We start from the raw sequence: 14729 nt of genomic DNA on the forward strand, positions 1-14729 counted from the left end.
ATCACGACACCACCAAAATGGCCGACGCTCCCGTTACCATCCGGACTCGCAAGTTCATCCGCAACCCTCTGCTTGCCCGCAAGCAGATGGTCGTGTAAGCATTCCTTTTTCCTGCTCCCCGTTATCCCGACAGAATGAGGAGGAATTTTCGACGTCGCGAAGGATTCAATTTGAGGACATCCCAGAGTCAAGAACACCGCGCACAATCATCTCGATCATCTCTGCGATACAACTGCGACATCTTTTTCAACGAAGACGAGAAAGTGATATTCAAAGAGAATGCGCAAAAATCCTTCCGACGTCGAAATTGGACAACACAAGGGAAAAACTCGCAGAACCGCCCGACTGACATATCATCTTCTTCGTTTCCAGTGACGTCCTCCACCCCAACCGCCCCAACGTCTCCAAGGATGAGCTCCGCGAGAAGTTGGCCGACCTGTACAAGTCCAACAAGGACCAGGTCTCCGTCTTCGGTTTCCGCACCCAGTACGGTGGTGGCAAGTCCACCGGCTTCGCTCTGGTCTACGACTCCGCCGAGGCCCTGAAGAAGTTCGAGCCCGCCTACCGTCTGGTCCGCATTGGTGCCGCCACCAAGGTCGAGAAGCCCTCCCGCCAGCAGCGTACGTTTCCACCCTTCGTAGAAATATTTCTCCTCCCCTTTTTACCACGCCCCCCGTGACACCGACGGGGTAGAGCCTCCTTTTTCCTCAAAAAAGGAGCGCTCAGGCACCTGGATCCTCTATATTGATCCCATGAAACTGACCCTGTCCCCACAGGCAAGCAACGCAAGAACCGCTCCAAGAAGTTCCGCGGTACCGCCAAGACCAAGGGCCCCAAGAAGAACAAGGACTAAGCGTCTCGCTCCCCATAAATCATGGTTGGATGCGGCGGTTAGTGGCCTGGTGGTCGCGGCCTGTTTTTGGTCTTGCATCTGCATGTGCTGGAAACAGGCTGTGGTGCAGTGTATGAGAGAGATGGAATGGGGAATGGGATTATACCTGGCCAGCATGGATGTTATCACTCCAAAATTTTCAAAAATGATATCAACATGGTGGTTATCTCTTCCTCAATGTGGATGACTTATTCCCCTGTTGGTCGGTTATCTTTTCCATGGTAGCCGGCAAACCTGATGATCTCCCTTAAAGGCGTCAGTGTTGTTTCTTTTCCATATGGTATGGATCATCCATTTTCGAATCAAAAACAGCGAGGGGACATGAGAACCGGGCTTCGGCTGTTGCCTCGGAATGAAATTACAATATTTTCTGTTTCTGTTCATCATGGAGGGACTGCCTCGTAGTTGACAGCCTGCTCTGTCTTCGTAGTATCTGCGTCTTTATCTATTAGAGTCTTGTCCCGATGTAGTATCATCAACTTTTGATCCGATATGGTTTTTCTTTGGTCTCCACTCGAACCTCAAGCGTCCCCACCCGATATCGAAAACCTGGGGTTATCGTATCCTTGAGGCTTGTGATGACCTCGCCGCTGCACCGATAATATTCTTCCATCGCATCTGAAGCCCAATTACTCTGCTAAACCCGATCTCACTTGTTATAACATATTACTCTGATTTATTTCTAGACAATCTGCTCAGTAGTTCCTTCTCTCTCTCCTATCTGCGACACATATCCATCCCTTCGAGTGATTTTGTCCGTGTCTACCAACCCTCCTAAATTTTGCATGTTTCTCTATCTTCTAGCAACGTGCATAATGACCTTTGGAACACAGCAAGTATTGAGTACCACTATCAACCACAAGAATTATAAGTTTACTCAGAAATTCAGGAACAATGACAAAGTATACCTAGCCTCTAAGCTTAATGAGAAGTCCATCGCCGAGGACACCATCCATAATCTCGACGTCATTCGTATCACACCCTCTCTAAAGAAGATTTAGTAGCTATATGCTGCATCCAATTTAATTCCCAACACTCCTTGCGGCAATGCACCACCCCCTGGATTACTTCCCACTGCCGAGATGATGCAGGACGCAATGGCTATATCCATACTTTATGCCCAGCTACACAAAAATCAGTCGTACGGCATCCCCGGATCGTTTCCCCCAAAACTCAATGTCTTGAGTACACATGGAGATCAGCGCGTGCGAGTCACTGGCTAGCATTGATATAGGCTGGCATCGCTTGTGCAGTACACTGGTTCATATTCGGTAAGTACGAGAGTGATATTTTATGGATTGAAGAGCAAAGTAACCAATAACCACTAACTACGATAATAATCGACACATTTACCAAAATAGAGTTATAAAGACTTAAAGTATACCGGGTCATGGCCGCAGGGATACCAATCGGAAGATAAACATCCACTCCACCCCATAGACTTTCCGGACCTGCATGGGCATCTTATTATCTCATGCCTCGGCAGTTGTCTCCTGCAGTGATCCAGGACATGAGCACGGGGAATCATTATCATTCACCCTCCTTCCATTCAAGGGACTCGGCTACAAAGCATGCTGGCAAATCATAGCATAAAGTGGAGGTTGTGCAGCGTGAAGGGCCGGGGATGAGATTACACAGACTAGAGATATGGCGTCTACTTCACGTTCTTTGATTGGGGACTGTACATTGCATTGCATTCTATCCCATAGAGAGTGTGGGACTTGGTAAGTATTGTACCTAGCCTTCCACATGCAATGATGCACCCTGCCAAAGTCATGGTTTATACGCATATCCTATCAGGTAGACATAAGCATAAATAAGCCACCGTATTTACTTCCGGGACGGTATTCGGGATTCGGGCCGATTGTCAAATTTTCTACACACCCCCTCTGCTGAATAGGTTTTATACCGCGGTACCTTATACAGATACTTCATTTTTTTTCATATGAGTGTATATTCTATGTACACAGCTGTGACTTCATAACAACCCCTCAAATATGAGATTGAATGTACTACATACCCCACTTCCTGATCCAGCGGCGATTTAAATCAGCGATGGATACCGTACATGTTCCTGGCCGTTGTGTGTTACCTTCGTGGCCAGATCTGGGTGATAACGAGGAAAGCTAATCTGTTAGGTTGTATCCTTCGTGCAAGATTTTTCTTTGTGACTCCACGAAACTTATAACCTAGTATGATATGATGTATTGAATTAGCGTGAATAAATGTAGCGTCAAATTTTGGTAGGTAATAAGTGACTGGAAACAGGGAGATTGGCGGCGTAGTCAAAGTCAAACGAATATCCAAATCTATAATGAGATATTACGTATTCGGGGAGGAACGAGGAATGAAGTATCAGTAGATAGATCAGTAGATCAAGAGTAGAGCAGTATAGAAAAGATACAACCCAAATACAAGGTGAGATCAAATTAGATATTCATTATTACAAGATCCACCGTGCAACATGTCTCACATGCTTTCCGTGGGTATTAAGGGGCCGGGAATTTCCCAACACAGATATGACAAAAGATGGGAGAGATAAAAATGGAGAAGTGGAAAGAAAAGAGAGTAACCTCCACTTTGCATATATCCATCAATACACTAGAACCAACCAACGGACGGATAATAGAAGATCAAAGGTTGATATGAGAAAGGTAGGTAAACAGGGCAGCTCGAGGAACCTTCTCTCAGGAAATGATCCGCCACGCACATGCAATGAAGAGCGTAAGAAGTGCAAACCAAAATAAATGAAAGAAAAAGCCAACAACAAAATTTGGAAGGTACCAAACCAAGTAGGGCAAAATTGAGGATTGTAAAAAGCTAATCCCCCAAACCCCATGAACAGAAAGGGTAAGAGATCACAAAGATAAAAGCTAAAAAAGGGTAAACTAGACATAAGCCAACATGAGAAAAGACGTAAAATTGAAAAAGAATATCAAAATAAACCGCAATGCAGACGAATTAAAGTTCCATGCCCGTTGGCACTCGCATTCGCAGTGTTCACGGGGACCTGCCTCGAGGCTTGTCGACCCGGCTTCCCCGCAATGGTTCAACAGGGGAAAAGGGATGTCTGTTCCGCGGCGTCCTCGGTAGTGTCATCCCGGTCTGCAGAATGATATTGCACCTGTACCTGATCAGGTGGGGGTTGATGCAAATGTGAAATGAGATGGTGGGCAATTGGGTTCAACAGAATGGTCTTGGACAACGATAGATCATATTCCAGATCCCAGAATCCAAATATCAATCCAAAAAGAAACGAACGAATCAATGTAGACCAAACCAACTCCAAAAACCAGAAACATAGACAGCAAGCGGGTATCTAATAACTACCCTGATTCCCCAACGGCGAAACTGGCGCCCGATGCACACCCTCCACAACCGGACGATGAAACTCAGGTAATTCATCATGAAGCAAACCAAACGAGAACGCCGGGTTTGGAGTATGTGTGTGCCGAACAGGTGTATACTCCAATCCACCGTTCATCAGTGTACTCGAGCGACCATCATCGGCGCGCTTACTCTTTTCACTGCTGGCATAGTTGTAGATGTCCGGTGTGCAGTCGGCTGTTAGCGCGACGAGACGCTGGCCAGCGGTGGTTCGGTCGTGGTAGATCCCACGGCATATAGAGCGGTCTGTGGAAGTGGATGCTGGGATTTGAGTTGTGGTTGTGTTTGGGCGGGAGTCTGTGGTTGTGTCGAGAGGTTCGATGGAGTAGGATGTAGTACTGGGGGTTATGGTGGGAGGTGCTGTTGTTGGGGAGAGGGTTGATGAGATGATTTCTTCTGTTGTTATGGGCATCGCTAGACTGGAGAAGAGTAGGTCTGGGTTTGTGCCTGTTGTTGGGCATCTTGTTGTTGGTGGAGGACTGTTGCTGAAGAGGACAGTGGTGGGAAATGCATGGGCAGGGCTGCGATTATCTTGGGATGGCCCGAAACGGGGACTCCAAAAACCTGGCCTGGATTCCATTGGAAGGGACAAGCTAGATGCTGGTTCTGTCGGCGCGAAGACTAGTCCTGCTAATGTGCTGCGGCAGGTTGGTGTTGGAAGAGTTCGATCCGAGCCTGGGATATCGCCCGATGAGATACTCGCCATTGCCACTGTTGTTGATTGTGGATCTTCTGTAGATGATAGACCCTGGCTTGGAAGCATGTAGGAGAAGGGGGATTGGGCTATAGAGTTGTTGGCCCCTGGATCGGGGTAGAGTGACCCATTGGTGGGCCTACTCATACCCAGCACTGAGTCCCAGATCTTAGGGCTCCAGGGAGATCCTCCATAGTCAAAGAGAGCTCCAGCTGGGGCGTTGGGATGCATGTATGCGGGGGATTGGCTGTAGCCTGCAGAATGGCCGTCCTCGTAATGCATAGACTCAACGGTCACGGCTGCGCGCTCAGGGAAGACCGATCCATCGGCGGGGCCAAGGTCATAGTCGGATGGTCGCTGGAAGGCAGGGATACGAACTTGAGGTAACCCCATAGAGAGCAGTGTGGGCTTGCCTGCTGTGGTAGTTGTATACATGCCCAGTCGAGGAGAAGGTACAGCCGCCGCTCCTGGATTAGGATACGGCCAGCCGTTAGCCGTAGGGGTCAGCTTCAAGGAGTTGGAGTTGACCTAGTCACAGATAAGTCAGTCACTTGAATGTAATATTGCTGAGTCTCATCAAGTCTAGTCATGGATAGAGACTTACTCGTAGGAACTGGCAGTCTGTGTTGCCAGCACTGCAACAGTTTGAGCAGCCCTGGCCATCGCCAGCATCTCCGCTGCATTTGATCTTTCGCCGTCGGCATCGACCACACTGGCATTCAGTTAGACCCGAGAATGTGATATTAGAAGATTTCAAGGATGAAAATGCCTTACAGCAACTGGCACTCGGCGACGCTGAGGATTCCGCATCTTGCTATCCATCTCAGCAGCCGGGCTAAGCTCCTGATGATTCAAGCTCCGCATTGAGCGGGACATGGAGAGCGAGCCATCATGCTGAGACTGCTCAAAAGCAGTTGTTTTGTCTGTGTAATAAGATTCCATTCCTAAGAATGGTTAGTAGGTGGACAGTTGACAGACGGTGAGGCTTTCTCAGAGCTGCTTAGGACTTACTGCTGGTGGTATCGAATTTCCACAGCCAGATTCAACCAGAGCTAGTACACTGCAATAAACCAGTGTAGATCAATCCAGCAATAGAACTCAACCTTCTTCAGTTCCGTTCCTAAATGTGAATGACCATGTCTAAAGGGAAGAGAAGGAACTTAAGAGGGAAGAAGTTTGAAGAAGTCAAAGAGAAAGTCGTTCTTTGGGGGTGATTGCAGAAGAGTAGGGCTTTTAGAACCTGAATTTAAGCCATGTTTTGGTAACAATCAAGATGATTGCTGGTGTTTTTTTTTCTAATTTCTTTTCCACTTTCTACTTATATTGCCTATGGTCATGGAGCATATCTTCTAGGAGGCCCTGGTTCGGTGGGGACTTGTTTTCTTTTTTGACATTCGATTTCCGGTATAGCTTCTTCAATGCTGTTGCCTTTCTTGGGTTGAATTATTATTACTATTATTTACTAGCCACGATAAGTCTATGAGCTTAGATCCTGAGGGTGTGCAAGAGTACGAAGGAGGGGGCCAGGGCCTAGGGCCTCCGTACACCGTCATGTTGACAGAAGTGCTGGCTGGCACTTTTCTAGGAATGGTGTCTTCCTAGGGGACCAACGTTTAATTTTCTTTTTTGTTCTTCTCTTTTTCTTTGTTTCTTTACTCTACTTTCTTTTTCCTTCTTCTTTGCGCTTGTTGTACCCAGGGGAAATGATATGCAATATGCACTTATCCGTACTATGCCCAAGCCAGATTCTTTCCCCACTCTCGCCATCTGGAGAGGCGTGCAAGGCAAGACTGTGCATCGGCGTTTTAGTATAGGAGACGAGGTTTCACAAAGTAACGTCACACGAGACATGACCATCATGATAGCCATGATGAGAACAAGTCCAGCCAAGCAGGTAAGAGCCTGCTGCCCGTATAGCCAATCACGCGGTGGCGGTTGTTTCTCTCTCTTTAGACAGCTGTCTGATCATGTCTTGGTAGAGTCTCAGTGATTCATCTTTATTAGCTTGAATGTGAGTGTCCATAAACGGGGGGACAAATAAATTGACAAAAATACTCCCCACTCACCCATTGCCTCATCGAGCGGTCTATCCAGCTTTCCCATATACCAAGGAAGACTGCTTGAAGACGTTTGCGGAAACATATTCCTTGTGTCGATCCCGGATCGCTGCGACTGCCGGGATCACTTCCGCCGCAGTGATCGAGATGAAGATCCACTAGATGGATTGTTTGCACCCCTTCGATCAGTCCAGTCCAAACGCTGATTGGTGTGGCTGCTGCATGTATTTTGCCTCTTGGGGGCGCCATGTCGAAATGTATCAAACAGGGCGTTAAGCAGTCAGAATTCGGCCCGAGACGTTAGAGAAGAACCTTCTCGTGGAAGGTAAAGGAAGAAAAATTGTGTAGGGCCTAGGCTTCTTCCATCAGGGGAGTCAAAACATTTATTCAAGGACAGTATAAAAGTGTAATTAGCTATTAGTGATCGAGCGCCCGGATCTTCTTTTCGGGATTTGGTTTCTGCTCTGGTTAGAAATTTCCCTGTCTAAGACCTGATTTATTGGCGCTGCAAGTGTCTCAACATGTACCAAAAGCGAAAAAGGAAAAATGAGCGAAGGTTGACACTTTTGACACCTGTCACTTGGATCGTTGGATCGTCCCGGCGCACGCAATGGCATCTTCAGGTGGGCTTCGCAGGCCCAGCAAAGCGCGCTCTAGAGAAAGCAGAAACGGGCAAACTCCCCGGACAGGCCCGCAGGGCTCAACTAAAGTTGCCCATGATCGACGACATGGATACAGAGGCGGTGGATCCGTTCGTTTGGACTCAGGTTTTGGCGCGCCTGCGTGCCCCGCAGCTCGATAGAAGGGGCAACCAGAAAAAGCAATGATTGCGGACCATAAATGAGATTCTCTGGAAGCCAGTGGTGCCCAGGTGGACCTGGAAACTCGTTGGCAGAGGAAGCTTCAATTGAATAAGATTTCATCTTGCTTGGATCTAAGAAAGATAGGATCGGAGAAGGAATCGCGCCGATGATGCATGAAGTTCCGGGATACTGACAAGCTTCCCTGCAACAGACTGTAGAGGGCAGGTACTTTTGCCCTCCGATTGACATGCCAAGACCCAATGCTGGCTGAATGTCTACCCTGGTAAAATTTCTGTCTGTCACCCGATGAGGATCGTACTCAGCAATCAGCAATGTCGTGATGATTGTGTCAATCATGCGCATGTGTGAGTACTCATGGGTACTTTCAGGCAACATGTGGTGGGAAAGTATGAGACTCAGCCTCCTCTTTCTGAGCTAGTCTCAAATACACGAGGTCCGTGGGGAGGAGAGGAGCAGATTAGGAAGGACCTGCTCAGTGGTCGAGTTCCTCCTGCCACGCAGCCTCAAGGTCGGACAATGCACGACATGGGTGTGGGAGAGGAGAAGTGTCTTGATAGGAGTCAGGAGAGTTTCCAGCATCCGGTCCCTAATTCAGACTCTAGTCAACTGACTTCCTCATAGAGGCGCCAGGAACGCTCATTCGGATTGAGACTGGTCCTTCATCTTGCGCTACAAAAGAGAGTAATTTCAGCTGCGTTGGTGGTGTCGCCCCTGTTCACCAGCGTCTTCGGCTGGCCAGGGCAGCCTGGGAAGATAAGAGTCGGACTCGCTCAACAGCGAAATCTTCATGATCCATGTGTCGGTCGGCCTCTGCCTCGTTTTGCAAAGCTCGACAGACAGCTGTCGCTCATGATGCTTCCGCTGGATCCTGCTGCAGGTCGCCGCCCGTTTTCCCCCGCCGTTTTCTCGCTGCCGTGGAACAGGTCACCGGAAGTCAGAGTTGTAGATTGAAGGCCATTGCGCGGGAGAGCAACCCGTCGTTCTGTGCCCTGTGTACACGACCGAGGAGGGAGATATGGTGTCATCCTGACTCAGTTCTGGGGAAGATAGTGGCTGGAAGAAGAAGAGGCCAGGAGGACATGAATCACCCCCAGCTTCACTCCCCAGGTTGACCCCGGCCCCCTTTCAGTCAGTCCGGGGGGGTCATGCCTGAGCGCCTGATCCCTTCACCTCCATATTGAAGTCGACAGACAGTACAGTAGTCCGTAAAGTCCTGTACTTTGCGCTTTCAGCCGGGACTAGTGGCTTGCATCAAGCGCCATTCACCGAAGCCCGGTGAAGAAGGCAGGAAGGTCGAGAAGCTGCAACAAACAGGTGACTAATTAAGCCTCCTCCTGGATAAAATGCATCGCATTCTCCGCCAGTTGTTCACTGGCCCAATTTCCCAGTAGCGCGCATATCCAACGGGGAGCCTCGGAGGGATATGCCGTTCGATTGATAAGAAGCGTCGTACAGGCACAAGGGTCGATCATCCGCGCCAGCAGTGGTTGATCGAAAAGTCTCCCAGCGGTTGCTGTACAACCAGAACCGCAGGCTAATCTGCGCGAGTAAAGAAAAAGTAAGAAATTAGACAATATGAATTAAGAAATGAGTAAGTAAAAAGAAGAAAAAAGAAGAAAAAGGCAAAGGTGAACAGTTCACGAAAGCTCACCAGCTGCATGAGGGTCAGTTCCCCGGCCAAGCAGATGCTGATTGGCCCGAGCTTCGTCGATCCTCCGACCTCGACTTTTGTCATTTTTGCCTTGAGACTGCTTGACCTTCTGCCAAACACTACCAGCTGACCAAAGAAGCGCCAGCAAACTCTCCATGAGCGCGCTACTTGAAACCTCCCTGGGCGACATCGTGATCGACCTGTTGGTCGACGAGTCGCCCAAAGCCTGTGAAAAGTAAGCGCCCTTCCCACGTCCCTCTCCCTCCACCCTTCCGCATCGTGCTGAACCCGCCTACTAAGCTCTTCCCTGTCTCCCCTCATAGCTTCCTGAAGCTGTGCAAAATCAAGTACTACAATTTTGCGCCCGTGCACAGCGTCCAGAAGGATTTCAGCTTCCAAACCGGCGACCCGCTCGGCCCCGACGCGCCCGACAGCGATGGCGGCTCCTCGATCTGGGGCGTCCTCGGTGGCCCCCGCGAAGCGCACGTTTCCGATCGATCTACCGCCGAAAATGAAGCATCTTGAGCGCGGGACGGTCAGCATGGCGACGGTGCCTGCAGCCAATGATCCAGACCAGCGCGTGGCTGGTAGTCAGTTTTTGATTACACTGGGAGAGAACTTGGATTATTTGGATGGCAAGGCGGCTATCTTTGGCAAGGTGGTTGAGGGCTTTGATGTTTTGGAGAAAATTAATGAGTCGTTTATTGATGATCGAGGTCGGCCGTTGAAGGATATTCGTATTCGCCATACTGTTGTTTTGGATGATCCGTTCGATGACCCTGCTGGGTTGGTCGAGCCGCCTGAGAGTCCTGTACCGACGAAAGCGCAATTGGCTACCGTGAGGATTGCTGATGATGAGGATTTGGATGAGGAGATGGATGAGGCTGCCATGGAGAAGTTGCGCCGGGAGCGTGAAGCACGTGCTCAGGCGCTGACTTTGGAGATGGTGGGTGATCTGCCCTTTGCCGATGTCAAGCCTCCCGAGAATGTGCTGTTCGTCTGCAAATTGAATCCCGTCACGCAAGGTAGGTTGATCTCAAATCATTGTGTCTTGTGGCAGTGACTAACTACAACTTAATACAGATGAGGACCTTCAGTTGATCTTCAGTCGGTTTGGAACCATCCTGTCTTGCGAGGTGATTCGGGACAAGCGCACAGGTGACAGCCTGCAGTATGCGTTTATCGAGTTTGAAAATCAGAAGGACTGCGAACAGGCCTACTTCAAGATGCAGGGCGTGTTGATTGACGACCACCGCATCCACGTTGACTTCTCGCAGAGTGTACGTCCTACCCCGCTGGAGTCTACTTACTCCCTACACCAGCATGCGCAATTGTATCTGTCTACCCAGCATCCTGCTAACACGTGGCTTAGGTCTCCAAACTATCCGAAAGCTGGCGCAACGCCACAGTCAGCAAGCGGCAACAGCGCGGCGGTTTCGGCGGTGTCGCAGATCTCGAACTGAAGCGACAGTACCGAGTATCAGACGACTCTCGCGCAGAGGACGACGACAGGGCATACAACATGGTTTTTGATCGCTCACGCAAAGCTCAACCAACAGCGCCAGCTACATCCGCCCCTCGCCGCGACGGCCGGTCCGATCGCAGCCCTCCACGAGATTCATATCGGGATCGACGTAGCAGTCGCAGTCCCCGAGGCCGAGACTCACATAAGGACCGTCACCGACAGCGGGAAGCCAGCAGGAGTCCTGGACGACGAGACTTTGAGCGGCGGGATCGAGATCGTGGGGATCGTGGGCGCTATCGGGATGACCGTGGAGATCGGGGTCGGGATCGCGGTCGTCGAGATGATCGGTATGAGCGGCGACGATGAGGAGGGAATTTGTATTAGTATTGGCAATATCCAAGCATATCCAAAACATCCAGTGTATAAAATATGTGACTCGAGAGTCAATTGATTCAATTTTTGGATATATATAACAGTTGCCTCCCCTGGATCGTCTTGAAACTCTTGGATTTTCCCCACTGGCGGGGCACACTACGCATTCCGCGATATTGACTGGTCAGGTCTCACGCTGCGGGCAAGACTGGGACTCCAGCTCGGCCCGCAGTGACGAGCTGGTAATAATAATAATAACTTGGTCACTATTATTACTGTACACTGTACGGAGTACTCCGTACAGACTACAGTATTATTTTTAGGTGGAATCTGGTACAATAGTATTGCGCTAAAAATAATCCTCTTTAGTGTTCGGTAGTTTTAGTTCCAAGGTTGCTGGCTGATGCTAGTGCATTCCAAGCCCCCCGTACGGAGTACTTATGTACCATTTAGTATTCGTACTGTTCCTTGTAGTCCGTAGTTACGGTGTGCAAAATCACCTGAAAGCTTCAGCTTCACCCCGCGCTTTCATTTATTTACTTTTTTTCCTCGCCACTCTCCCCTTTCCTCCTCTTCCTCCCATCTTCACCCTCCTTGTCCAATCTCTTCAATTACTTCCCATCTCAATCCCTTCCTAATTCACCTCTTCACATCTCACAATGGCTGCAATCAAGGAAACCGTCTCCAACCTCATTAACAAGATCGCCGGCTCGGCCGAGGAAGCTCCCCGCGAGCCCTCCACCGAGGAATTCCAGGCTCTGCAAAAGAAATACACCGACGCCGGCCAAGGCCAAGTCTTCGCTTTCATCGACGAGCTCCAAACCGCCGACAAATCCCGCCTATTCCACCAACTGTCCACCTTCGACGTAACCCGCATCAACGAGCTTGCCGACAAGGCCCTCAACCCTCCCAAAACCGACGAAACCCCCGCAACCCTCGAGCCCCTGCCCTCCTCGGCAACCGCCTCCATCATCGACTCCGACCCCGCCGACCTCAAGGCCTGGTACGATGCCGGCTTGAAGCAGGTCGCCGAGAACAATGTGGCCGTGGTGCTGATGGCCGGTGGCCAGGGTACTCGTCTTGGCAGCTCTGCCCCTAAGGGTTGCTTCGATATTGGTCTGTTGAGCGAGAAGTCGCTCTTCCAGCTTCAGGCGGAGCGGATCGCTAAGCTGCAGCAGCTGGCTAATAAGGCGAACGGTATCGACTCGGCTACTATCCCCTGGTATGTGATGACCAGTGGGCCGACTCGTAAGCCTACCGAGGAGTTCTTTGCCAAGAACAAGTACTTTGGTCTGAAGGAGGAGAATATTTTCATCTTTGAGCAGGGTGTTTTGCCTTGTATTTCGAATGATGGCAAGATTATTATGGAGAGCAAGAGCAAGGTATGATCCCTGTGGTGGTGGTTGTAAACCACTGCTTCTAGCATTGCTTCATCCCAGACACAATTGATCGGAGACACATTGCTAACAATCATGCTCGTATCTTCTAGGTCGCCGTGGCTCCTGACGGCAACGGTGGTATCTACCAGGCCATCGTCACCTCCGGCGTCCGCGAGGACATGCGCAAGCGCGGTATCAAGCACATCCACGCCTACTGCGTGGACAACTGTCTCGTCAAGGTCGCCGACCCCGTCTTCATCGGATTCTCCGCCTCCAAGAACGTCGACATCGCGACCAAGGTGGTGCGCAAGCGTGACGCCGCCGAGTCCGTCGGTCTGATCGTCCAGAAGAACGGCAAGCCCGATGTTGTCGAGTACTCCGAGATTGACCAGGCGACGGCCGAAGCCCTGGACCCCCAGGATTCCAAGCTACTCAAGTTCCGCGCAGCCAACATTGTCAACCACTACTACTCGTTCAACTTCTTCGAGTCGATCGAGAACTGGATGCACAAGCTGCCCCACCACGTTGCCCGCAAGAAGATCCCCTTCATCAACACCGAGAACGGTGAGCTCGTCAAGCCTACCAGCCCCAATGGTGTCAAGCTGGAGCAGTTCGTCTTTGATGTCTTCCCCATGACACCGCTGGATAAGTTCGCCTCCATCGAGGTGCGTCGTGAGGACGAGTTTTCACCCCTGAAGAACGCCGCCGGTACCGGCCAGGATGATCCCGATACCAGCCGTGCCGATATCATGAAGCAGGGTCAGCGGTGGATCGAGGCCGCAGGCGGCATTGTGATCACCGAGGATGATAAGTTTGGTGTTGAGGTGTCTCCTTGGATCAGCTACGTAAGTCAACTCTCTTGAAATGTCTGGACTGGAATATGTATAAATGCTAACCTGTGGTTGTTTGTAGGGCGGCGAGAACCTGGAGTTCCTCAAGGGCCGGGAAATCAAGGCCCCCGCGCTCCTGGAAAAGGAGGAGTAAAGGATATGAAAGTAGTCAATCATAATTTAGATTAAAATTGCTGTTGCTGGAAGCAAGCTTCGACGCTTGATGCTCGACTTGCAGGAGCTTAAGGAAGGTTATATTGCTGTCCCGGATCTTGGCACGAAGAAATGAATCGCATAATCGCTGTCTCGCTGTCTCGCTGCATAAATCTCCGTATTGAATTCACCAGTAACCTATGTAATATGTAAAGAGTTTTTCCTACCATGTGGGAGGTTTGTTCTGCATAGTCTCTTAATTTGACCTTGATCGACAGGGAATGAGCTGCTGGTTGCATCGACCATAATTGGGCCTCTGGCAGGACGGGATGCAGGAATGTAGGGGGTGCAGCAACCCTAACAAATTAACAATAGCGGGTTAAGTAGTTTATTCTGTACATTGTTCCTCTCAGTATGTAATTATGCTTGGGCACTCGAGGTTGAACTATGTTGAATACTTAGGAACCGAGTACACATATTTGTGCAATTGAAACTAATGCTTAACGCGGCTACTTACATTATCTCGGCATCAATCAATTCATTCTAATTTTTCTTATTCTATCATGTCACATTATCAGACTAGAATAATTCTCCTTTCTATCTTTTTACATTTACATTCCCCTCATAGATCTCTAAACCCAATAGCAACGCGGTGAATCCGCAGCAGCAGCCAACCTTACGCAATACGGAAAAGCCCGGGAGCTAAACTTTTGACGAGTTTGCAACTCACCACCCACTTTCAGCACCTCTAACAGTCTCGTCTTTTCGGTCCCATTCCCCTCCACCTTGTTTTCTTTTTTGTGTGTTCGAGAAGTACGGTGTGTACGTCGTGGGTAAGTGATCCTCATTTCATTTCATTCTTGCTTAAGCTTCCGTTTGGGAATTTGGAATTGTTTCTGTGTGTGGCCAGGTGCCCACTTTTTTTTCTTCGCTGGGGTTTTTTTGGTGGGCTGTCAATGTCAAGAACGTGGTGCTTTTTTTAAGTGACCCTCGGGTCGTTTTTTTAACGGTCTTGGACGAGGTTC

The 14729-nt window shown here is 49.7% G+C and overlaps 6 protein-coding genes across 6 annotated transcripts; 5 read left to right on the top strand and 1 right to left on the bottom strand.

The window, feature by feature from the left end:
• Positions 1-17: 17 nt before the first annotated feature.
• On the top strand, positions 18-853 carry N7473_006821 (40S ribosomal protein eS24; the record flags this gene model as incomplete). The annotated part of the gene is made up of 3 exons (XM_057152761.1): positions 18-94; positions 373-620; positions 777-853. 3 exons carry the CDS (start codon positions 18-20, stop codon positions 851-853), a joined length of 402 nt encoding a protein of 133 aa, XP_057007099.1.
• Positions 854-1707: 854 nt separating this feature from the next.
• On the top strand, positions 1708-1893 carry N7473_006822 (uncharacterized protein; the record flags this gene model as incomplete). The annotated part of the gene is made up of 1 exon (XM_057152762.1): positions 1708-1893. One exon carries the CDS (start codon positions 1708-1710, stop codon positions 1891-1893), a length of 186 nt encoding a protein of 61 aa, XP_057007100.1.
• A 2318-nt stretch (positions 1894-4211) lies between these two features.
• On the bottom strand, positions 4212-5849 carry N7473_006823 (uncharacterized protein; the record flags this gene model as incomplete). Its single annotated transcript, XM_057152763.1, has 3 exons — positions 4212-5501; positions 5578-5685; positions 5748-5849. 3 exons carry the CDS (start codon positions 5847-5849, stop codon positions 4212-4214), a joined length of 1500 nt encoding a protein of 499 aa, XP_057007101.1.
• A 1702-nt stretch (positions 5850-7551) lies between these two features.
• N7473_006824 (uncharacterized protein) lies at positions 7552-7857 on the top strand (the record flags this gene model as incomplete). Its single annotated transcript, XM_057152764.1, has 1 exon — positions 7552-7857. The coding sequence occupies one exon, from the start codon at positions 7552-7554 to the stop codon at positions 7855-7857; it is 306 nt and encodes a 101-aa protein (XP_057007102.1).
• Positions 7858-9507: 1650 nt separating this feature from the next.
• N7473_006825 (PPIL4 family peptidylprolyl isomerase) lies at positions 9508-11411 on the top strand. Its single transcript, XM_057152765.1, has 4 exons — positions 9508-9740; positions 9806-10530; positions 10589-10785; positions 10878-11411. Exons 2-4 carry the CDS (start codon positions 9942-9944, stop codon positions 11334-11336), a joined length of 1245 nt encoding a protein of 414 aa, XP_057007103.1. The 5' UTR covers positions 9508-9740; positions 9806-9941; the 3' UTR covers positions 11337-11411.
• A 419-nt stretch (positions 11412-11830) lies between these two features.
• Positions 11831-13859, top strand: N7473_006826 (UDP-N-acetylglucosamine diphosphorylase). The gene is made up of 3 exons (XM_057152766.1): positions 11831-12724; positions 12832-13566; positions 13634-13859. Exons 1-3 carry the CDS (start codon positions 12002-12004, stop codon positions 13703-13705), a joined length of 1530 nt encoding a protein of 509 aa, XP_057007104.1. The 5' UTR covers positions 11831-12001; the 3' UTR covers positions 13706-13859.
• Positions 13860-14729: the final 870 nt, after the last annotated feature.

The sequence above is a fragment of the Penicillium subrubescens genome (assembly GCF_028828155.1).
Source record: "Penicillium subrubescens strain IBT 31985 chromosome Unknown utg000005l_segment0_segment0, whole genome shotgun sequence".
Lineage (NCBI taxonomy): Eukaryota > Fungi > Ascomycota > Eurotiomycetes > Eurotiales > Aspergillaceae > Penicillium > Penicillium subrubescens.

Bases quoted from the DNA above. Each gene is read 5' to 3' on its own strand.
- N7473_006825 (XM_057152765.1), top strand. From the start codon at position 9,942: ATGGCGGCTCCTCGATCTGGGGCGTCCTCGGTGGCCCCCGCGAAGCGC. The intron at 10,531-10,588 runs GTAGGTTGATCT...AACTTAATACAG, and splicing joins ATTGAATCCCGTCACGCAAG to ATGAGGACCTTCAGTTGATC. The intron at 10,786-10,877 runs GTACGTCCTACC...CACGTGGCTTAG, and splicing joins ACGTTGACTTCTCGCAGAGT to GTCTCCAAACTATCCGAAAG.
- N7473_006826 (XM_057152766.1), top strand. From the start codon at position 12,002: ATGGCTGCAATCAAGGAAACCGTCTCCAACCTCATTAACAAGATCGCC. The intron at 12,725-12,831 runs GTATGATCCCTG...CGTATCTTCTAG, and splicing joins TTATGGAGAGCAAGAGCAAG to GTCGCCGTGGCTCCTGACGG. The intron at 13,567-13,633 runs GTAAGTCAACTC...GGTTGTTTGTAG, and splicing joins TGTCTCCTTGGATCAGCTAC to GGCGGCGAGAACCTGGAGTT.